The sequence below is a fragment of the Poecilia formosa genome, unplaced genomic scaffold (genome assembly GCF_000485575.1).
Source record: "Poecilia formosa unplaced genomic scaffold, Poecilia_formosa-5.1.2 Scaffold48, whole genome shotgun sequence".
Taxonomy (NCBI): domain Eukaryota; kingdom Metazoa; phylum Chordata; class Actinopteri; order Cyprinodontiformes; family Poeciliidae; genus Poecilia; species Poecilia formosa.
The window spans coordinates 2,398,655-2,415,231 of NW_006799987.1; the positions used below are offsets into that span (position 1 = coordinate 2,398,655).

A 16,577-nucleotide genomic window follows, 5' to 3' on the forward strand; every position below is an offset into this window, starting at 1 on the left:
GAGAAACGATGGATATTCCTGAATTAAAAGTGTAAATATTCCAGTAAACGTGAATCTGGAGTATGCTCCAGTACATACATGAAACTTTTTAACCCGTTCAGAACTGGAAAGTCCAATTTACAGCAAAACCTGATTTATTTTCAGTCGTTTTTAAAGCTGCGACGCCTGATTTCTACCTCTTTGTCTTTTTCAGTACCTTTCAAAGCACACATCAAAGCTGGAACGTCCCAATGTCAAAGCTTTTTCTGTTTTGTTTTATTTTTGTGCAACTAATTTTCCAAATCAAAAGGTGATTTCTCCATCGCCAGTGTGTGCGACAGCAACTCAAACATTTTGAGTCTCAGTTGGTAGAAAAATAAATACATCATCATAGAAAACAAATAAAAATGCTACAGATTTTTCCAAAATAAATTACACATTTTCTCTTCGGCTTCACACAGTAGAAAAAGAAAAACAGTGGGGTCATGTTTACAAGAATTCAAATTTTCTTCCTGCTGCTCGTTAAATACCTTCTCAAATCCACTTGGGAATAAAAAAAACAACACAAGTCATCTTAAATTCCATCTACTTCTTGGATAACTTAAATTCATCTTCAAAATAAACTATTTACAGTAAATTGAGGGACTAAGAACACTGTAAACAACCTGCCAGCCAGAACTGAGGGACATTTTAGTTTAATGCAAATTGCTCTCAGGTTCGGTGACTGCAAAAAACGAGCACAACGCTGATTGTCGTCGTGTTGGAGGTGAACCTGGAGGGAGGAAGGCACGTCGAAGTGGCGAAGAGAAGCAGGTCCGTGCTTCGCCCCAAAGTGGATTTGCACCCAGAAATTCCCTGCAAATGCAACCTCAGCGTCCGCTTTCACAGTTTCTTTGTTTTTTTTAATGAGAACACGGGTTGCAGAGTAAAAAACGGCGTAGTTAAAGGGAAGTTTAATGCTTGTGAAGGCTGAATTCACAGCTGCACTGCAAAAACACAAAATATTACCAAGTTTCTAGTGCAAATATAATTAGACAAAACTAACTTACAAGTAATGTTTCAGCAAGATGTAGGAGCTTGTTGTAAGTAATTAATTCTTTAATATTGATGAAAAAGTTCTAGTTTCACTTATGACAAAATATTTTTCCCATGTTATAAATGAAAATCTGCCAATGGAGCTCGTACCTTTTTTTAATCAATATTAAAGACTTATTAACTTAAAACAAGCTCCTACATCTGGCTAAAACGTTACTTGTAAGTGAGTTTTGTGTGCTAAAATATTTCCACAAGAAAGTAGAACAAAAATCAGAAATACTTGGTAAGATTTCATGTTTTAAACATGTAGTTGAAGAATGTCTTTTTGTATTCAAGGACATTTTGAATGTAGATTTTGTTACTAAAACTGGAAAAATGTCTCTATAAAGTGGTTTATTCTGAGATTTCAACCTTTGTTTAAGAATAACTTGTTATTGAAATGAATACTTCAAGTTTATGGGTCCTTCGTGCTACAAATTACTCCAGTAATCTGCAAAAACACAAAATCTTGCCAAGTATCTTAGTCTAGTTTCTACTGCAAATAGTAAACTTGAAATAAGACAAAACTAACTTAAAATAAACATGTTTTAAGTCAGTAATTCCTTAATGTTGATGAAAAAGTATTTGTTCCACTGGCAGATTATTTCTCAATCAACAGCGCTGCACCGTTACCTGGCAACCCCAGCCAGGCCTACTCCGTTACCTAGCAACCCAGCTCTAGTTCCACTGGTCTGGATACAAGTCAAATAATCTGCGAGAGGAACTAGTACTTTTTAAAATCAATATTGAGGAAATACTGATTTAAAACAAGTTCCTATATATTGTAGAAAAGTAAGTTAGTCTTGTCTTATTTGAAGTATGCTACGATGTTTACATGAAAATACTCAGTAGAATTTTGTGTTTATTCAGTGAATGTTCTCAGCACCACAGAAAACAAAGTTTGGCCCAAGTCTCCAGCTATTTCACAAAGACCTGGCCCCCCGAGACAGGACAAAAACAAATATATATATATATATTTTACAAAATAAACAAGTTCATCCGTCCAGTCCAGCGGCTGCAGTGTGCAGCAGCGCTGACTGACGGGAGAGGTCCGGTTCTGACGGGCCAATCCAATCCATGAGGTGATTGACAGTCCGGCGACCCATTAGCAACAGAACGTTTCGGCCCAGATGGCAGGAAAAGGTCCGGATCGTAGCTCTACGTCAGCCGGTAGAGAGTGCTGAGCGATTGGGCGATAAAGTCCAGGAGTCCCAGGCAGACCTCTCTCCAGTCCTGCCACTGGGGGGCGATGTGCTGCGAGACAGAGAGATGTAAAGTCAGAAAACACACCCTAGGAAAATAGAACGCTGATACAAATTTATGCAGTTACATGGAGATAATCACAAGCTGCTTTTTACTTGCTACATACCTGATACCCAGTAAATACAGGGTGAGTTTCACAAATACAGACACTTTTTATTTAAGTCTGATATATCATCAAATTTCTGACTTTTAGTGCTAAACAAAAAATTAACTCCGCTATTGGCGCATTAGCAGAAGTGTGCCCTCCATTTTAAAGCTGCTGCCCTTCCCCTGCATTGCTGGCCTGTCACCTAAAAAGACACAGCCACTGAGAAACCAGCAGGTTTTTAAATCGACCTCCACTGTGTCATTACCAGCTGCTTTTGCATTTCCTTGGTGTGGAGGGCTGATCATATCTGATCATTTCATGTTGTTGAAAGTAGCACATCTGCAGTTAATAAATAGCATATATCTGGTATATTACATGCAAAATGCACAAATAATGAAACATAAATTCAACATAAGTTCAGTGAAAGTAGACCTGAAAATCTTTATTAAACTGATCAAACCAACCCAATTAAACATAGTGCACTGAAATAGTTATTTAAACTTTCCATTCAGTCAGTCACATTTTTTATGAAATTGACTCTAAAATTAAAGGGAAACCAGTTTTATCTTTACGTTTGAAGTCTAATCTTTAGGCTCATTCTGTCACAAAAGGTCAAATTTGCTTCCAATTCTTTACTGAGAAAACCAACAAGACTTTTCTTGAGAAACTTTATGTTGGGGATCTGAGACACAGCAGAAAAACAACTGCAGGATTTATGATGGCTTTGTTTGTTTACATGTTTCTGTGGACTTTGCACCAACAAATGAGCTGGTTGGGTATGAAACAATGGATAAGTTACCCAAACTGGTATGAAACTTACCAGTTTGGGTATGAACTGGTAAGTTTGATACTAAATGAGCTGGTTGAACCTGGGTCTGGAGATGGAGCAGAGCAGGTTTGACCGCCCTGCTAACAGACTCCTTTCTTTTCTTTCAAGCCGCTCGTTTAGAAAAAAGAAAAAAAGCTGCACACAGGTTTTCATTATTTTCCACAGCAGACAGAGCGAGAGAGACGAGCCGGGCGCGACGGGTGAAGCGAGAGCCGAGCGAGGATGACGTCAGCTTTGTTTATGTGCACAAGGCGGGAGGAGGAGGGGGGCGAGCGGCAACTCCTCACGCGATCGAAAACAGCAAGAAAAGAGAGGGAGGGAGGAGAGCGATAAGGAAATAACAGACAGGACAGGCATCCTGAGGGAAAGCAGTGACTGCTACACTACTGCCTTAGCTTTACCATAAAACCTGGTAAAGCTAAAGGTTTTAGCTTTACCAGTAACAACAGTAACTTTTGTTACTGTTGTGACAAAAGTTAATTGTTGGTTGTTTTGCAAGGAGAATGAAGTTACTGAGAATGATGCAAATAAAGAAAACAAAAAGAGGGAAAGCAAAGCAGATAGAACAGGAAGGCAAATTTGAAGATTTTCCAGGTTTTTAACACTTTTACAATTCAAGCATTTTCAATGTAAGATGTCAAACTTTTCCAGCAAGACTTTAGAGATAAAAACAATACAAAATAACCACAAAAAGACTATTTCAAATCACTATTATGTGCCTTAATTTATTACTGTTGTTAATAGTCTTTTGATAGAATTCTAGGAAACTAAGATATAGCAAAATGTTATGTTTGAAAAACCAAAATGCCAGATTGGTCTGTGAACAAAACACTAATACAACAAAAGAAAATCCACCAATTTCCATAATGATGTTTAAAATAACAAGAAATCAATAAAAATATATATTGCAATAGAGACTTAATCAATATCAATGGATAATACATCTGGTAGAATATTCAATAATCAGTATGAATGCAGAGGAAAAGCTTTAGCTGCTCAACCTCTCATGGTTAACTAAACTTGGTTGGTGGAGTCTACTAACTCACTCGCTCTTTGGTTACCTAGCAACCATTGGCTGGGGAGCAAGAAGTTTCAAGTTCCCCTCTAGGCAACGTTGGTTGCCTAGCAACGACCTGCTGAGTAACTGCGCCTCCTAACTGCTTAAAAAAACACAAAGTAAAAACTTCATGGAAAGATCACGAAACCAGTTTGACAACATTTTAGATACTTAAAACAAAAAATGAATCAATAATTATTGATAGACTGATATGAAGCACTTATAGTGAGATAAGTTTTCAGTTATATCGTCCTAAAATATAAGATAATTAATAAGTCATTGAGCCATTAGTTATAATAAATATTCAGAAAATCGAAACAATACAAATAAATCATGTTAAGGTTAAACACAAAATATAAAGTTAACAACAAAATCCCTAATATTGTTCTGCTTTCGGTCGCTTGGCAAATAGAATAACATTAGTTATTATAACTAGTCTAAAAAAAGTTTAGTTTAACATCAGACGATGAGAGAAAATTTTATTTTGTATCTTTTTATTAGGCGTAATTAATATTTTCCTTTTATTAGAAAACTGTGTAGTTTGAATATTCAGCACTTTCTAAACTTTGAAAACACCTTTTTGAAATTCAAGCATTTTCATGGATTTTTGTGGAACAAAACAAGGAATAAAAGATAAAACACCGAGCAAAAGAAACTGATTCACTCTCACAAATCTGTTTCCATAGAAACAGGAACACAAACTCACTTTACCCAAGCAGAGACAAACTAGCCTGTTGAGATATTTGTCTGTTTGCATGAAAGAAAAAATCAACCGTGGTGCGTTCAAGAGCAATAAGAAAACTTTACGCTCAAATTCTGGGTTGACCTACCGCTCTGTGGAGGATCATGGCGTTGAATTGGTCCCCAATCATCCTGAGCTGGCCGGCCACCCTGATCACGTCCAGCTGCTGCGCTGCCTCTCCGCCGACGCCCAGCTGCTGGGGCGGCGAGTCCCAGGATGAGTGCTCGTTCTGGGGAAGCAGGTCGGGGAGAGGACCCTGCCGCCTGGAGGCGTCCTGGTGCTCTTCTTTGTTCGAATCTGTGGAGAATCAGACATATTTAGAAATGCTCTTCGTGAACTGTAGATGATAAACTGGAACACCGCAGCTGGCCAGTTTTATCAAATTTTTGGTTTTATGAAGATTTCATTTTTTGAAAAGTCTGAAAAAGGAATCGTTTGGTTTCCATAGTGATGTCAGGGCGGCCATCTTGGTTGACATATTTTGCAGCTTTTATTTATTGTGACTTTGAATTCAAGTCAACTTTAAGACAAAATATAAGTCATCTTTGTTCATTAAAAAAACAAAGTTGAAGTATTACCAGCGCTGCAATTTTAGTAATAACTTTATTCTATCAATTATTGTGACAACTAATCGATTAGTTCACGATTACTTCAATAATCAATTAATCGCGATGTATCTGATTAATCGTTACATTGGTAGTGATTTGCATCATACTGTATATTCAAATAGGACTGAAATATGAGGCAGATATAAAACAGAGCGACTGTTGGGGCTCAACAGCTGATTCATGTTTATTCCCTGTGGGTTTGTTTGGTTCTCAGAAATCCACAAACAGCCCTTAAGGAGCCTGGCGGTGACTTATTTTCCTCTTCATGGAATTTGGGAGCGTAATCTTTTAATCTGCTTAATAAGTCTGGTTTGTTAACTTCTGCTATTTGTGTGTTTTTGTTGTATTTGTTTATTTAACAGGTTTCTGAACCTTTTGTCTGGCCACATAAAAAACCTGTTGGAGGAAATGTAGATTTGTAAGAGGAAATATCTTTTTTATGCTACTTTGACGGCCATTTTCCAGGACAGTAATTAAGCAACACAACCAAGCAACACATGAAACCGTGTTTACTTATGTTTTCTCTTTTAAATGTTCCATGTTTTATTATTTTAAACATTTTTATTGACCCCAAACTAAGCCTATTACCATAAACAATAAATCAGTTAATCACAGGATAAATTTAAATGAACACAATAATTTCCATTTGAACAATAGTTGTTGCAAAATATTTAGTTTGCACTGCCTGCCACTTTTGCCTGTTTTCCCTGTCAAAGCTGGATTATTATTATTATTATTATTATTTCTTTAATGCAATTTTGGTTACTGAAACTTCATAATAACTTTTTTATCATTGTTGTTTTGACTGTTTGTTTGTTTCATATTTAAATGTTTTCCAGTTCCAGTGTGAAACGTTTTTGTTTCTGAGAGGCTGTACCTGCATTTATGTCATTATCGTTATTATATTAGTTTCAAATGGTCTCAAAATGACAATGTTATTGTTTGTTGCAGGAATTTCTTGGACAATTTATCCAGAGCTGAAATGATTAATCTGATTAATCAATTATTGGAATAATTGTCCACTAATTTAATTATTAATTAATCATTAACTGGAGAAAACAAACAAAAAAACTGATTAGAGAAGAACACAGTCAGAGCAGTAACTAAACTAAAACTGTACAAAAATATCTACATTTTTGCATTTAAGATAAAAAAATACCATAAGTCTCAGTTTTAGCTTCACCTGCTTCAAATTCTCTAAAGGAATGTTTTGTTTCTGCATTTCAGCCAATAACATGTTCATTTTCTTTTTTAAAAAGTACTTGACTAGTTTCTTTGCATCTTCTAACATTGTATAAAAAGGCTTCAGTGGTTGAATTAAAAATATGCAGAATATTTTTTATCCGATTAATTGATTAATCATCAGAAATAATCGTTAGTTGCAGCCCAAATTTATGTTCCATTAAAATTTGGCATTGTGACAGGCCTACCCCAATTATACTATTTTACTTCTTGTTTCTACTTTAGAGGTTTTATTTTCCAAATTTGTATTTCTTTCACATCCAGCTTCTTAAGATTTTTGTTTTTGATCAGCAGTCGCCCCAAACCAAATACTCTCTGTACATTTGGATCCCCAGCATCATTTTTTTACTTTGTCCAACCTTTGCTTCCTTTTTATGTTTTTTTGTTTTAAAGACGTCATCTGCTTTGCTGGGAAGATAAAAAACGATCCAGGGAGACGAAGGAGGAACAAAAAAGAGAGCAGAGGCAAATAAAACCCCAAATAAACAGGAAAACCCTGGCCTGTTGCCAAGGCAACTCTGACTCACAGCGATGTCTGCGTGTAATTGGAGGAGAGCGCAGGGGGGCTGAGCTGTGATAGGATGAATTAGAGGAAAAGAGGCGGGGATTAGGATGAACATGACTGCTTGATGGAGCGACAAGAGGACTCAGAGACCCCCGGACCAGTCGGATAAGAGACACATGAAGGGCGGGATGACTGCTGGGTGGGGCTCATTGACAAAAAAACAAAATGATACAAAAAATAGAGAAGAAAGTATATGGGGGACTGCTTGTTTTATTATGTGGACACAGTTAAAAATCTAATAAATGAAACACCAACAGAATGTGGAACCACCAGAAGCAATAACAGAATAATTTTCCTATTTTCGGTTGAAAACTTTCTGATATAATATTTAATCTTCATCAAACTGATGGCAGATTTCAATGCACAAATGTGGATTAATCCCTTAAATTCCTTGTTGTACTTTATTCAGTTACATAATTAAGACTTCAGCTTTACTTATACCAACATATCGAGGATTTACACCATCTTGTACAAACAGATGTTTTACAGTTGTAGCCTTGACTACATAAATGGAGAACGTTAGTGTTAGCATGCTAACTTTAGCAGCTGATTGATTAGCATTAAAGCTGTTAATCAGTGAGTTTGACTGTTTTGGTAGACTCCACATTGTTTCATTATCACTCTAAGCTGATTAAGCAGTGATGAAAATGTATATTTTTAAAGACATTTTTCCCATGTTAAGGGAAATAATCTGCCAATGGAGCTGCAACTTTTTCATCAACATTGAGGAATTAAGAAAAGTTACTTGTACATTTGGTCTTATTTTTAGTGTGCTACGATACTTACACTAGAAACTAGACCAAGAATATTTGGAAACATTTGTGTTTTTGCAGTGTGGCAACACAAATTCAAGTACTGGTAGTAATATTTCCCATTTTTCTAACAGCAAAAACAGAAAACAACAGAATACTGTTCTTTCTTTAAACAAAATCTTTGACATTAAAAAAATAATTAAAAAATAAACTAGATTTACTCACACATTTGAACACAAATTATAAGATACCTTCCATTATTGTATTCTCTGATAACTTTTCTGAGCCTGATTGGTTGGAGAAATGCAGTCTGACTAGTTGACTTGCTGAAGCTCAAGAAAGTGTAGCAGATTACTTTACTCCTGTCAGGTTGCACAGGACAAGTCTGAACATGCCTCTCTGCACAGCTGACCCACAGCTGAGGGAGGCGGTGCTCACTCTCCCTTTACATAGTTAAAAATCTCTCCCTGCACCAAGGCGCTGAGCCAACCAGACACCAACCGTCCTTTTCCCACCACAGCCAAATGAAAGTTTCCCTTCAGATTATTGACATTTTAATTACCAACTGCACACATCAGTCCTCACGCCTGACGCATGCTGTCATGCAAACCAAACTGGTCTGTAGCTTCGTAATGGCTGTCCATTCTGCACATGCACTGTAAAAACACAAAATCTTACCAAGTATTTTAATCTACTTTCTAGTGCAAATATCTTGGCTCACTTGAATTAAGACAAAACTAACAAGTAACTTTTCGACAACAGAGGAGCTTGTTTTAGGTCAATAATTCCTTAACATTGGTGGAAAAAGTTCTAGTTCCACTGGAAGATTATTTCACTTATTTCATAATCAGTGGGCACTGAGTCGTTACCTAGCAACCACAGCTAAACCCAGGCCGTCACCTAGCAACCCCATTCTATTTACACTGGCAGATTATTTCACTTATAAGAAAAATGTCATAAGTGAAATAATCTGCCAGTTTAACTAGAATTTTTTCAGTAAAAGAAGCTCCTATTTGCTGAAAAGCAACTGATAAATTAGTTTAGTCTTATTTCAGGTGTGCTAAGATATTTCCAATAGAAACTAGACCAAAAATCTAAAACAGTTGGTTAGATTTTGTGTTTTTGCAGTGTTTTGTATTTTTGTGCCCAAAGACATTTTGCGTGTAGATTTTGTTCCTAAAAATGGAAAAAGGTTTATATGAAGTGTTTGATTCTGAGATTTTTTTAAAGGTTTTGTTGGCTCTAGTGGCCTTCATCTGAAAGTAGTTCGACAGGAAATAGGACAACAAGAGAAGGGGAAGACATGCGGCAAATGTCACCAGGCCGGGAACCGAACCCGCGACCACCGCCACGAGGACCAAGGCCTCAATACGTGGGCTGCGCTTTGCCCCTGCGCCACCACACCACCCGATTCTGAGATTTTAGCTTTTATTATTAAAATGAATGTTCACTTCAAAACATTGGGTCTTTTATGCTAATAATTACTTCAGTACACTGCAAAACCACAAAATCTTACCAAGTATTTTAATCTAATTTCAAGTGCAGATATATATTACACTTTAAAAAAGACACAACTAACTTCAATAAGATGTGGGAGCTTGTTTCAAATCTATAAATCTTTATTAATGAAAAAGTACTTGCTACACTTGTAGATTATTTCAAATTTTTCCCATTTTCTAAATGAAATAGTCTGCCAGTGAAACTTGTACTTTTTAATCACTATTATGGCATTATTGACTCAGAATAAGCTCCTTTTTTGTGAAAAGTTACTTTTAAGTTTTATTTTCCCTGAAAACCAAATAAAAAATACCTGGTAAGATTTTGTGTTTTTGCAGTGTTTGTCCTCCGACAACTAACTGCAAGACAGTTCATCATCATCATCATCATCATCATCATCATCCAACCCAAACAAACCCTCGAGTGCGACTCCCACATAACCGATACGGTCCTGCTAAGTGATAACACTCATATTTACTTTAGGGTGGAGGTCCAAAAGTCAAACTGTCCTCTGCTTCAGTCACGCCTGATATTTCCCACTGTTTTATAACAGTGTTCACCTTTTATTACCATTTAGTCTCGGCTGTGAGGTCAAAGGTCACACTTAAAGGAAGAGTTGTTTGGGTTTCTGTGAAGTAGTTAATATTTGCAGCGATTTTACTTCAGAGACTAACCTTTATGGAGGGAGTAAAGCTATTAATCTGACATGTGTTAGAACAGTTTGTTTCCATTGACCACATAATTGTGCAGTTTCACATTTTGAAAATAAATTTGCTTAATGGAAACCAGTTTAGAAAAACTCACTGGTCACGAAAGTTTTAGCGTTAGAAGGAAGTGGTTTTGAAACGGTTTATTCTGCAAAACTGCAATGGAAACACGAGTCACATGATCAACAACAGGATGTTACTACTGGTGGAAACCACGAAGAAGAAGGCGACAGGAAGTGGTATAAGAATGATGGGGCAGTATCTTTTTAATTACTTATAACATAAAAAATCTTATTCACAAGTGATTATAATTGCATTTCTTATTCAATAGAAACGCCGCAGTTGGAAAATTTAGTTTTTGCAACATTCGTAGTATATCGTCAACGTTTTGTGCACATTTCTAATGAAATGCAGCCACTATCACTGTGAAGTGTATTACAGTTGGGAATGTTTTTCAAGACCATTATTTGTGTTTATGGGACTATGAATGATGTGTCATGCAGTCACAGCCAAACAGTTATCTAAAAAAATTTAATAATTAGTTCTTATCACTTTTATCGTTATCATAATTAGGGCTGTCAGAATAACACATTTTCCTGGACAATAAATTGCCCTAGAAGTTACTGCGACAAACGAAAATATTGTTGTTTTGAGACCATTTCCAAGTAATATATTGGTAATAATGTGGTAATAATAAAGCAAGAGCACATTCTCAAAGATCAATAAACTTTAGATTCTAATGAACATTTAAAACATTTAAATGGAAGACATTTTAAATATCCCAAACAAATAAAACAACAGAAACAACCAATAAAATTAATTATGGAGTCTCTGTAAACAAGATTGTCCTTCAAAACAAGAGCTAGTTGAGATAAAAACACCAGACTGAAGACTTTTATTGTCCACTTTTTGGTAGAAAGAGAAAAAAGAGAAAACAACCAATCGTGCAAATGGAAATTATTGAGTTTGTTTTAATTTATCATGCGATTAATTGATTTATTGCTTATTGCAACGAGCCTAATTAGAATAGAACCACAAAATATCATCATAAAACTTTAAGTCATATCAACATACCTACTACTACTGACTGCTCGTAACTACTCTACACATCCCCACTTTCAAGCATAAACAGCATGCTTTGAAACCAGTTTCACTTTCCTGCCTTTCCTGTTTGTCAAAGCCAATCCACATACTTCAGGTATGACAACAGCTTATTACAGATGTAATTACCATTATTGGTTTCGGTTCTGTTTAGGGCTGGACAATATGGCCGAAAATTGGAACACAATACAGTGTTCGTTTCAGTTGAATGATCATTATTGATTAGTTTTTTTGTTTCAAATATTTGAAATACAGCCACACTGGTGGTGTGATGTTTCCTGTTTTATCCAGTTTTCACTCCATATTGTCGTTTTTTTATTTTTAAGCAGTTATGAGGCAAAACCTTAAACTGCTGCTGTAAGTTACTCAGCAGGTTGTTGCTAGGCAACCAAAGAGCGAGAGACTTAGCTGATTCCACCAACCTCGCTTAGCTAGCGGTGAGAAGTTGAGCAGCTAATGTCTTTCCTCTGCCTACATCTGTTCTATCTGATGTATTATCAATTGATATTGATCATATTTCTATGGCGATATACATAGTTATTGATTTATTGAGTTCTGACCATCTCTTTTTTAAACACTTTTCTAGCCTGAACAAACCTGACAGACGTGGTTTTTGTTGTTTGGAGTAATTACCAGTTTCTTACCCGGTTCTTCTTGCGATGAATCACGACTAGCTGTTCTCCGGCTGGTTTCCAGACTACAGGAAGGAGTCTGCGATAACGCCGGTGGCTGCTGGTGGCCCTCTGGGTGGGAGTAAGGCAGCTGGTTTGGCAGGTAGAGGCCCGGTAGTGGTTCCCTGTGTGGGGAGGTGTTGTGGACACTGGGTTCAGTCCGCGGGCCTGGCCGGGTGTGGAGTGGTTGGGGTAGCTCCATGCAGCAGGTATTGTGCAGAGACAGCGGGCCGTTTCGTCCGCCTCCATTTTCTCCGACAGTCTCGATGGTTTCTGCTCGGGCCATCTCAACGGGAGCCTAAATTGTCCAGAAAAGACAAAAATGCACATTTTACACCAGCTGCTAACACTAACTGATGACTCAGGTTGATATTTATCTGGTCTACTCTGGTTGTGTAGAATTGGCCTGTCACCATAACAAATTTTGCTGACCAATAAATTGTCACAGAAATGACTGTGACACATGCAAATATTATTGTTTTCAGATCATTTTGAACTAATATAATGATAAAAGCATAATAATGCAAGCATATCTTCTCAAAAAGCAATAAAAACTTTAATTTCTAAGGTACACTTAACACTGGTAACTGGATAATATTTTAAATAAACAAAACAATAAATAAAATGGATTATGAAGTTTCAGCAAAACAAAATTTCCTTTCAAAGCCTATCGTTAGACCCAGAGAGTTCTTTTAGAATAGCTTATCAGACCAACTGATTTTTTAATTTTACACTAATAACTTACTTGACAAATCTTTTTTCTATGAATAAAAGTATTAAGCACATCTGCAGTTAATAAACAGCATATATCTGGTATATAACATGCAAATTGCACAAATAATGAAACATAAGTTCAACGGGGCATTTAGCCAAAGGCTAATTTAGCTGACAATGTCCATAAATTAATTAATTTAATTGAGAAAAATAAACAAAATACAGAGCTAAAATATAAGTAGAAAAACATTAAGCTAACAAACTGAAATGAAAATGAGCTGAACGTTAATTAGAAAGTAAAAAATATTAAAAACCCTAATTGTTAGTTAAAATTGTAAAATAAATTAATACTATGATTAAAAACAAAACTGAATCATAAATATGTTAGAAGTGAGAGTTAAACTCACTTGTCTATTTTTAGATTCATTTTCACTTCAGTTTCACCTGCTAACGTCAATTCAACAGTTCGCCGCCAGGTGGCAGCAGATGCGCCGTATGCCTGAGCACGAGACCTGTGTTTGTAAACAAATCCGTGCACGAGGGTGCACGCACAGGTTGATTAAAGGGGAAAAACTCATAAATTAATATTTTTTATTATTTCTGAAGCTGAAAAAACTGCTATGAAATATAAAATTTATGTTTTGTTTACTAAAACAGTTTATTTAAAAAAACAAAATTTTTCAAAATGACATTTTATTTGATTATTGTATATGAATATTTACTACTTTCACGTGCAGTTTAATTGCAAATATTTATTTTGAACGGCGCATATTTAGAAGTTTTTGTCCCTTTCCTGACCCGACATGTCTGGGCATGTCTGACAAAGCGACGGCATCATCAGCGCACTGACCAGCAGCAAACCTGATTTTAATATCTGGATCTCCAGATTGATTATTCAGAAGAAGAATTAGATTAATATTAAATCAGATTAAGCTGACGGCGCTTTTTCTTCGAACGGCTGCAGAGATGACGCAACATTGCGCTGTCAGAGTCTCAACTTCAGCCTCCATCCGTCTACTTACTTGCTGAACGGGATCCGTGTTGATGCGGTCTGCGGATGTTGCGGTGCGGAAAAGGTGGACATTCGAGAGAACTGAATGTTCCAGAAGATCCAGTCCAGGATTCAGATCACAACATGGAAGTAGAGTCCAGGCTGCTGGCGGGAAACCGAGCCGTCATTCCGTGTCAGGAGCTCCGGGATGGCGGGTGTTTCGAGGTCGGTTGGCCCATCCAGACGCGGAGAGATACCGGTGCGTTCAGCGCTGAGATCGGTCTGATCTTTGGGTTTGCTGCTCCACCGCTTTATGGCTCCTGTCAAAATAGAAAACAACGGCGGCGCCGCGAACTGCTTCCACTTTCACCCTATCAAAATAAAACGCTTTCGTCTAGTAGGTAGTAGCCGATGCTAGCTAGCAGAGGCTAACTGAAGCGAAACAGACCACATATAATAACTAAATACCTCACTTTATTTATTTATATTGACTTATCTGCTGATTTTAAATTTATTTTAAGTAGTCAGTGCTAATCATCTATTTTAAAAATAGATTAAACTGGTCTTAAATATAATGTTTAATCCTAAATGAATTATTACAGTTGAATAAGTTTATTTATTTATTTATTTATCACTCAATTTCAAACATGTTAAGGACGATATAGATTTTTTTTCTCCTCTTTCTGTTTTTTTATGTTTCACTCTGATTTCTACTGGGGATTTTTTTCCTCATTTTTGTTCTTTATGGTTTGAATCTAAATTGAAATTAAAGTGATTTGTATATTTATTTTTGTTTTCCTTTTATTTCGCCTACTTTTGACCAAGATCGGTTGCAATTCTATAATGAGGATATTTATTTATTTATTTGTTTATGTTGTTTTGTTTAAATATGTATTTAAAAAAAAATCCATTAATCAATTTATTGCTGTTTGATTACTTCTAAACATGTAGAGTTTGGCATCATAAGTAATTAATTATATGTTTAACCTGTAAATTTACTTTGAATAACTGATTGTAAGTCTTCACTTATGCCCAAACCAATATTTTTTTTAATTTCTTAATTAATTAGAATGTGTATTCTTAGAGAGTGGTGTGTAAAAAGACATTGAAGTTTGAATTAATTGCAATAAAACACTTTTTACAGCATCTACTAATAGTACACTGTAAGTTCCAGTTATTAAAGGCTGAATAAAAATGACAGAAAATGTATGAACACTCCGTTCCTGTTTTTAAACATACATTTTCACATTTTTGCTATGCTGAAGCAAAATTTTGTAAACCAAAAACATAAGGATTAAAGCGTTAAAAAATTGCGAAAAGTCTCATAAAAGCAAAATTTCATCTATATTCAAGAAGAAAAACTATGAGGAGAGAATTAGGCCAATTTATTTATTACTCAGCAACAAAGTTTCATGCTATTGTCTAAGTGCAGACGCTTTTACTGTGAAGTGATGTGATCTAACTTCCGGTTCTCATTCATAACAAGTGCTGACATGCTCCGACGCAGGATGCTGCTGTCTCTCCTTTCCTTTCTCTCACTCTCACAGACAATTTTAACAAAAACTGGTTGAAAATGTTTGATTTTCATAATTTTGTACGTCAGCAGCCAATAAATTAATCTTTTATTAATCTCGTGATGAATCTTCCCCCTCCTTTTCTCCACCAGAGTAAAGTTGTGGGGTATTTCCTCATCACAGCCCTGCACACACACCACCCACACCCCAGTGAAAACAAACCCCTCCTTTCTTCCACCAACCTAATTTCCTCTCAGTTTTACACACATTTTCAGCAGCTGTAAAGTTTGTGTGAGGAGAGGATGAGCCAGGCTCAGTAAACACTTCACTGAAAGTGTTATCAGCTCTTCTTGTGTTGATTTGTATTGGTTAATGATTTATGCAAATATATTCCAACACTTTTTTGTCAGTAAGACTCAAATGAATCTATGTTTTGGTCATTTTCAGTTCTGAATGTGGATTTTACATCATTATTTGTACAGAATAAATACAGATTAATCAATAAGTTTTGTGCTTCGTCATTTAGATGCAGCTTTGCAAACATGTTTATTCTTAAATTATTATATTCTGTCTTAAAAGTTAATATTTGAAACTGATTCTGAGAGGTTTTAAATTTAAATTCCCCAAAGGGAAAATAAATGTTGTCATAACTCACATTATATACAAAGATCTCCAGTAGCAGTCAGTATAGCAACAAACCTGAAGAAGCCTCTGACTGAAGACTGATGTTTATATGTTACAATCTCATGATTGTCAACAGAGACAGTATTTCACAGTATGTCAGGTTGTTGCTAGCATTGCTTATCCACCTCCTTTGCTTTTGCTGCTCCTCTTTAAATCTATGTCTGGCCATTTGGTTAGAAAACCTTTTCAACTTCTCCTGGATTTAGAGTCATTGTTCAGGTTTTATCCGAGCTTTAGTTATGTTAATCAGCTGCCCCCAGGTGTAAAAACTACACCTTGTTGCCATGGTTATGCAACTGTCAGGTAAAGTAAGACAGAGTTTGTAGCATTTTGTGCCTAAGTTATCATTTAAAAATTGCTTTGGTATATAGTAAATAAAATCAATAAGTAAATAATAAAATAAAACATTAATTACTGAAAATAAAATTAAATAAAAAATGAATAGATAAAAAGAGAGAGTTCATATAGCATCTAAAGTGTAAGCCATAATAAAAATAGC

At 35.9% G+C, this 16,577-nt stretch overlaps 1 protein-coding gene across 2 annotated transcripts; it reads right to left on the bottom strand.

Annotated features, from left to right (window-relative positions):
• Positions 1-1,901: 1,901 nt before the first annotated feature.
• Positions 1,902-14,262, bottom strand: bbc3 (BCL2 binding component 3). Of its 2 annotated transcripts, none has more exons than XM_007552458.2 (4): positions 13,912-14,262; positions 12,149-12,473; positions 5,121-5,329; positions 1,902-2,307 (listed from the first exon to the last, which is right to left on the bottom strand). In XM_007552458.2, exons 2-4 carry the CDS (start codon positions 12,459-12,461, stop codon positions 2,212-2,214), a joined length of 618 nt encoding a protein of 205 aa, XP_007552520.1. In that variant the 5' UTR covers positions 12,462-12,473; positions 13,912-14,262; the 3' UTR covers positions 1,902-2,211. The 2 variants fall into 2 exon arrangements, with proteins under 2 accessions (XP_007552520.1, XP_016527225.1); XM_016671739.1 differs by lacking the exon at positions 13,912-14,262 and adding an exon at positions 12,608-12,719.
• Positions 14,263-16,577: the final 2,315 nt, after the last annotated feature.

Coding starts and splice junctions, on each gene's coding strand:
- bbc3 (XM_016671739.1), bottom strand. CDS start 12,640: ATGTGTCACAGTCATTTCTGTGACAATTTATTG. Junction 5,330..12,148: donor TTCATCGCAAGAAGAACCGG/GTAAGAAACTGG, acceptor GATTCTCCACAG/ATTCGAACAAAGAAGAGCAC. Junction 2,308..5,120: donor CCATGATCCTCCACAGAGCG/GTAGGTCAACCC, acceptor TCTGTCTCGCAG/CACATCGCCCCCCAGTGGCA.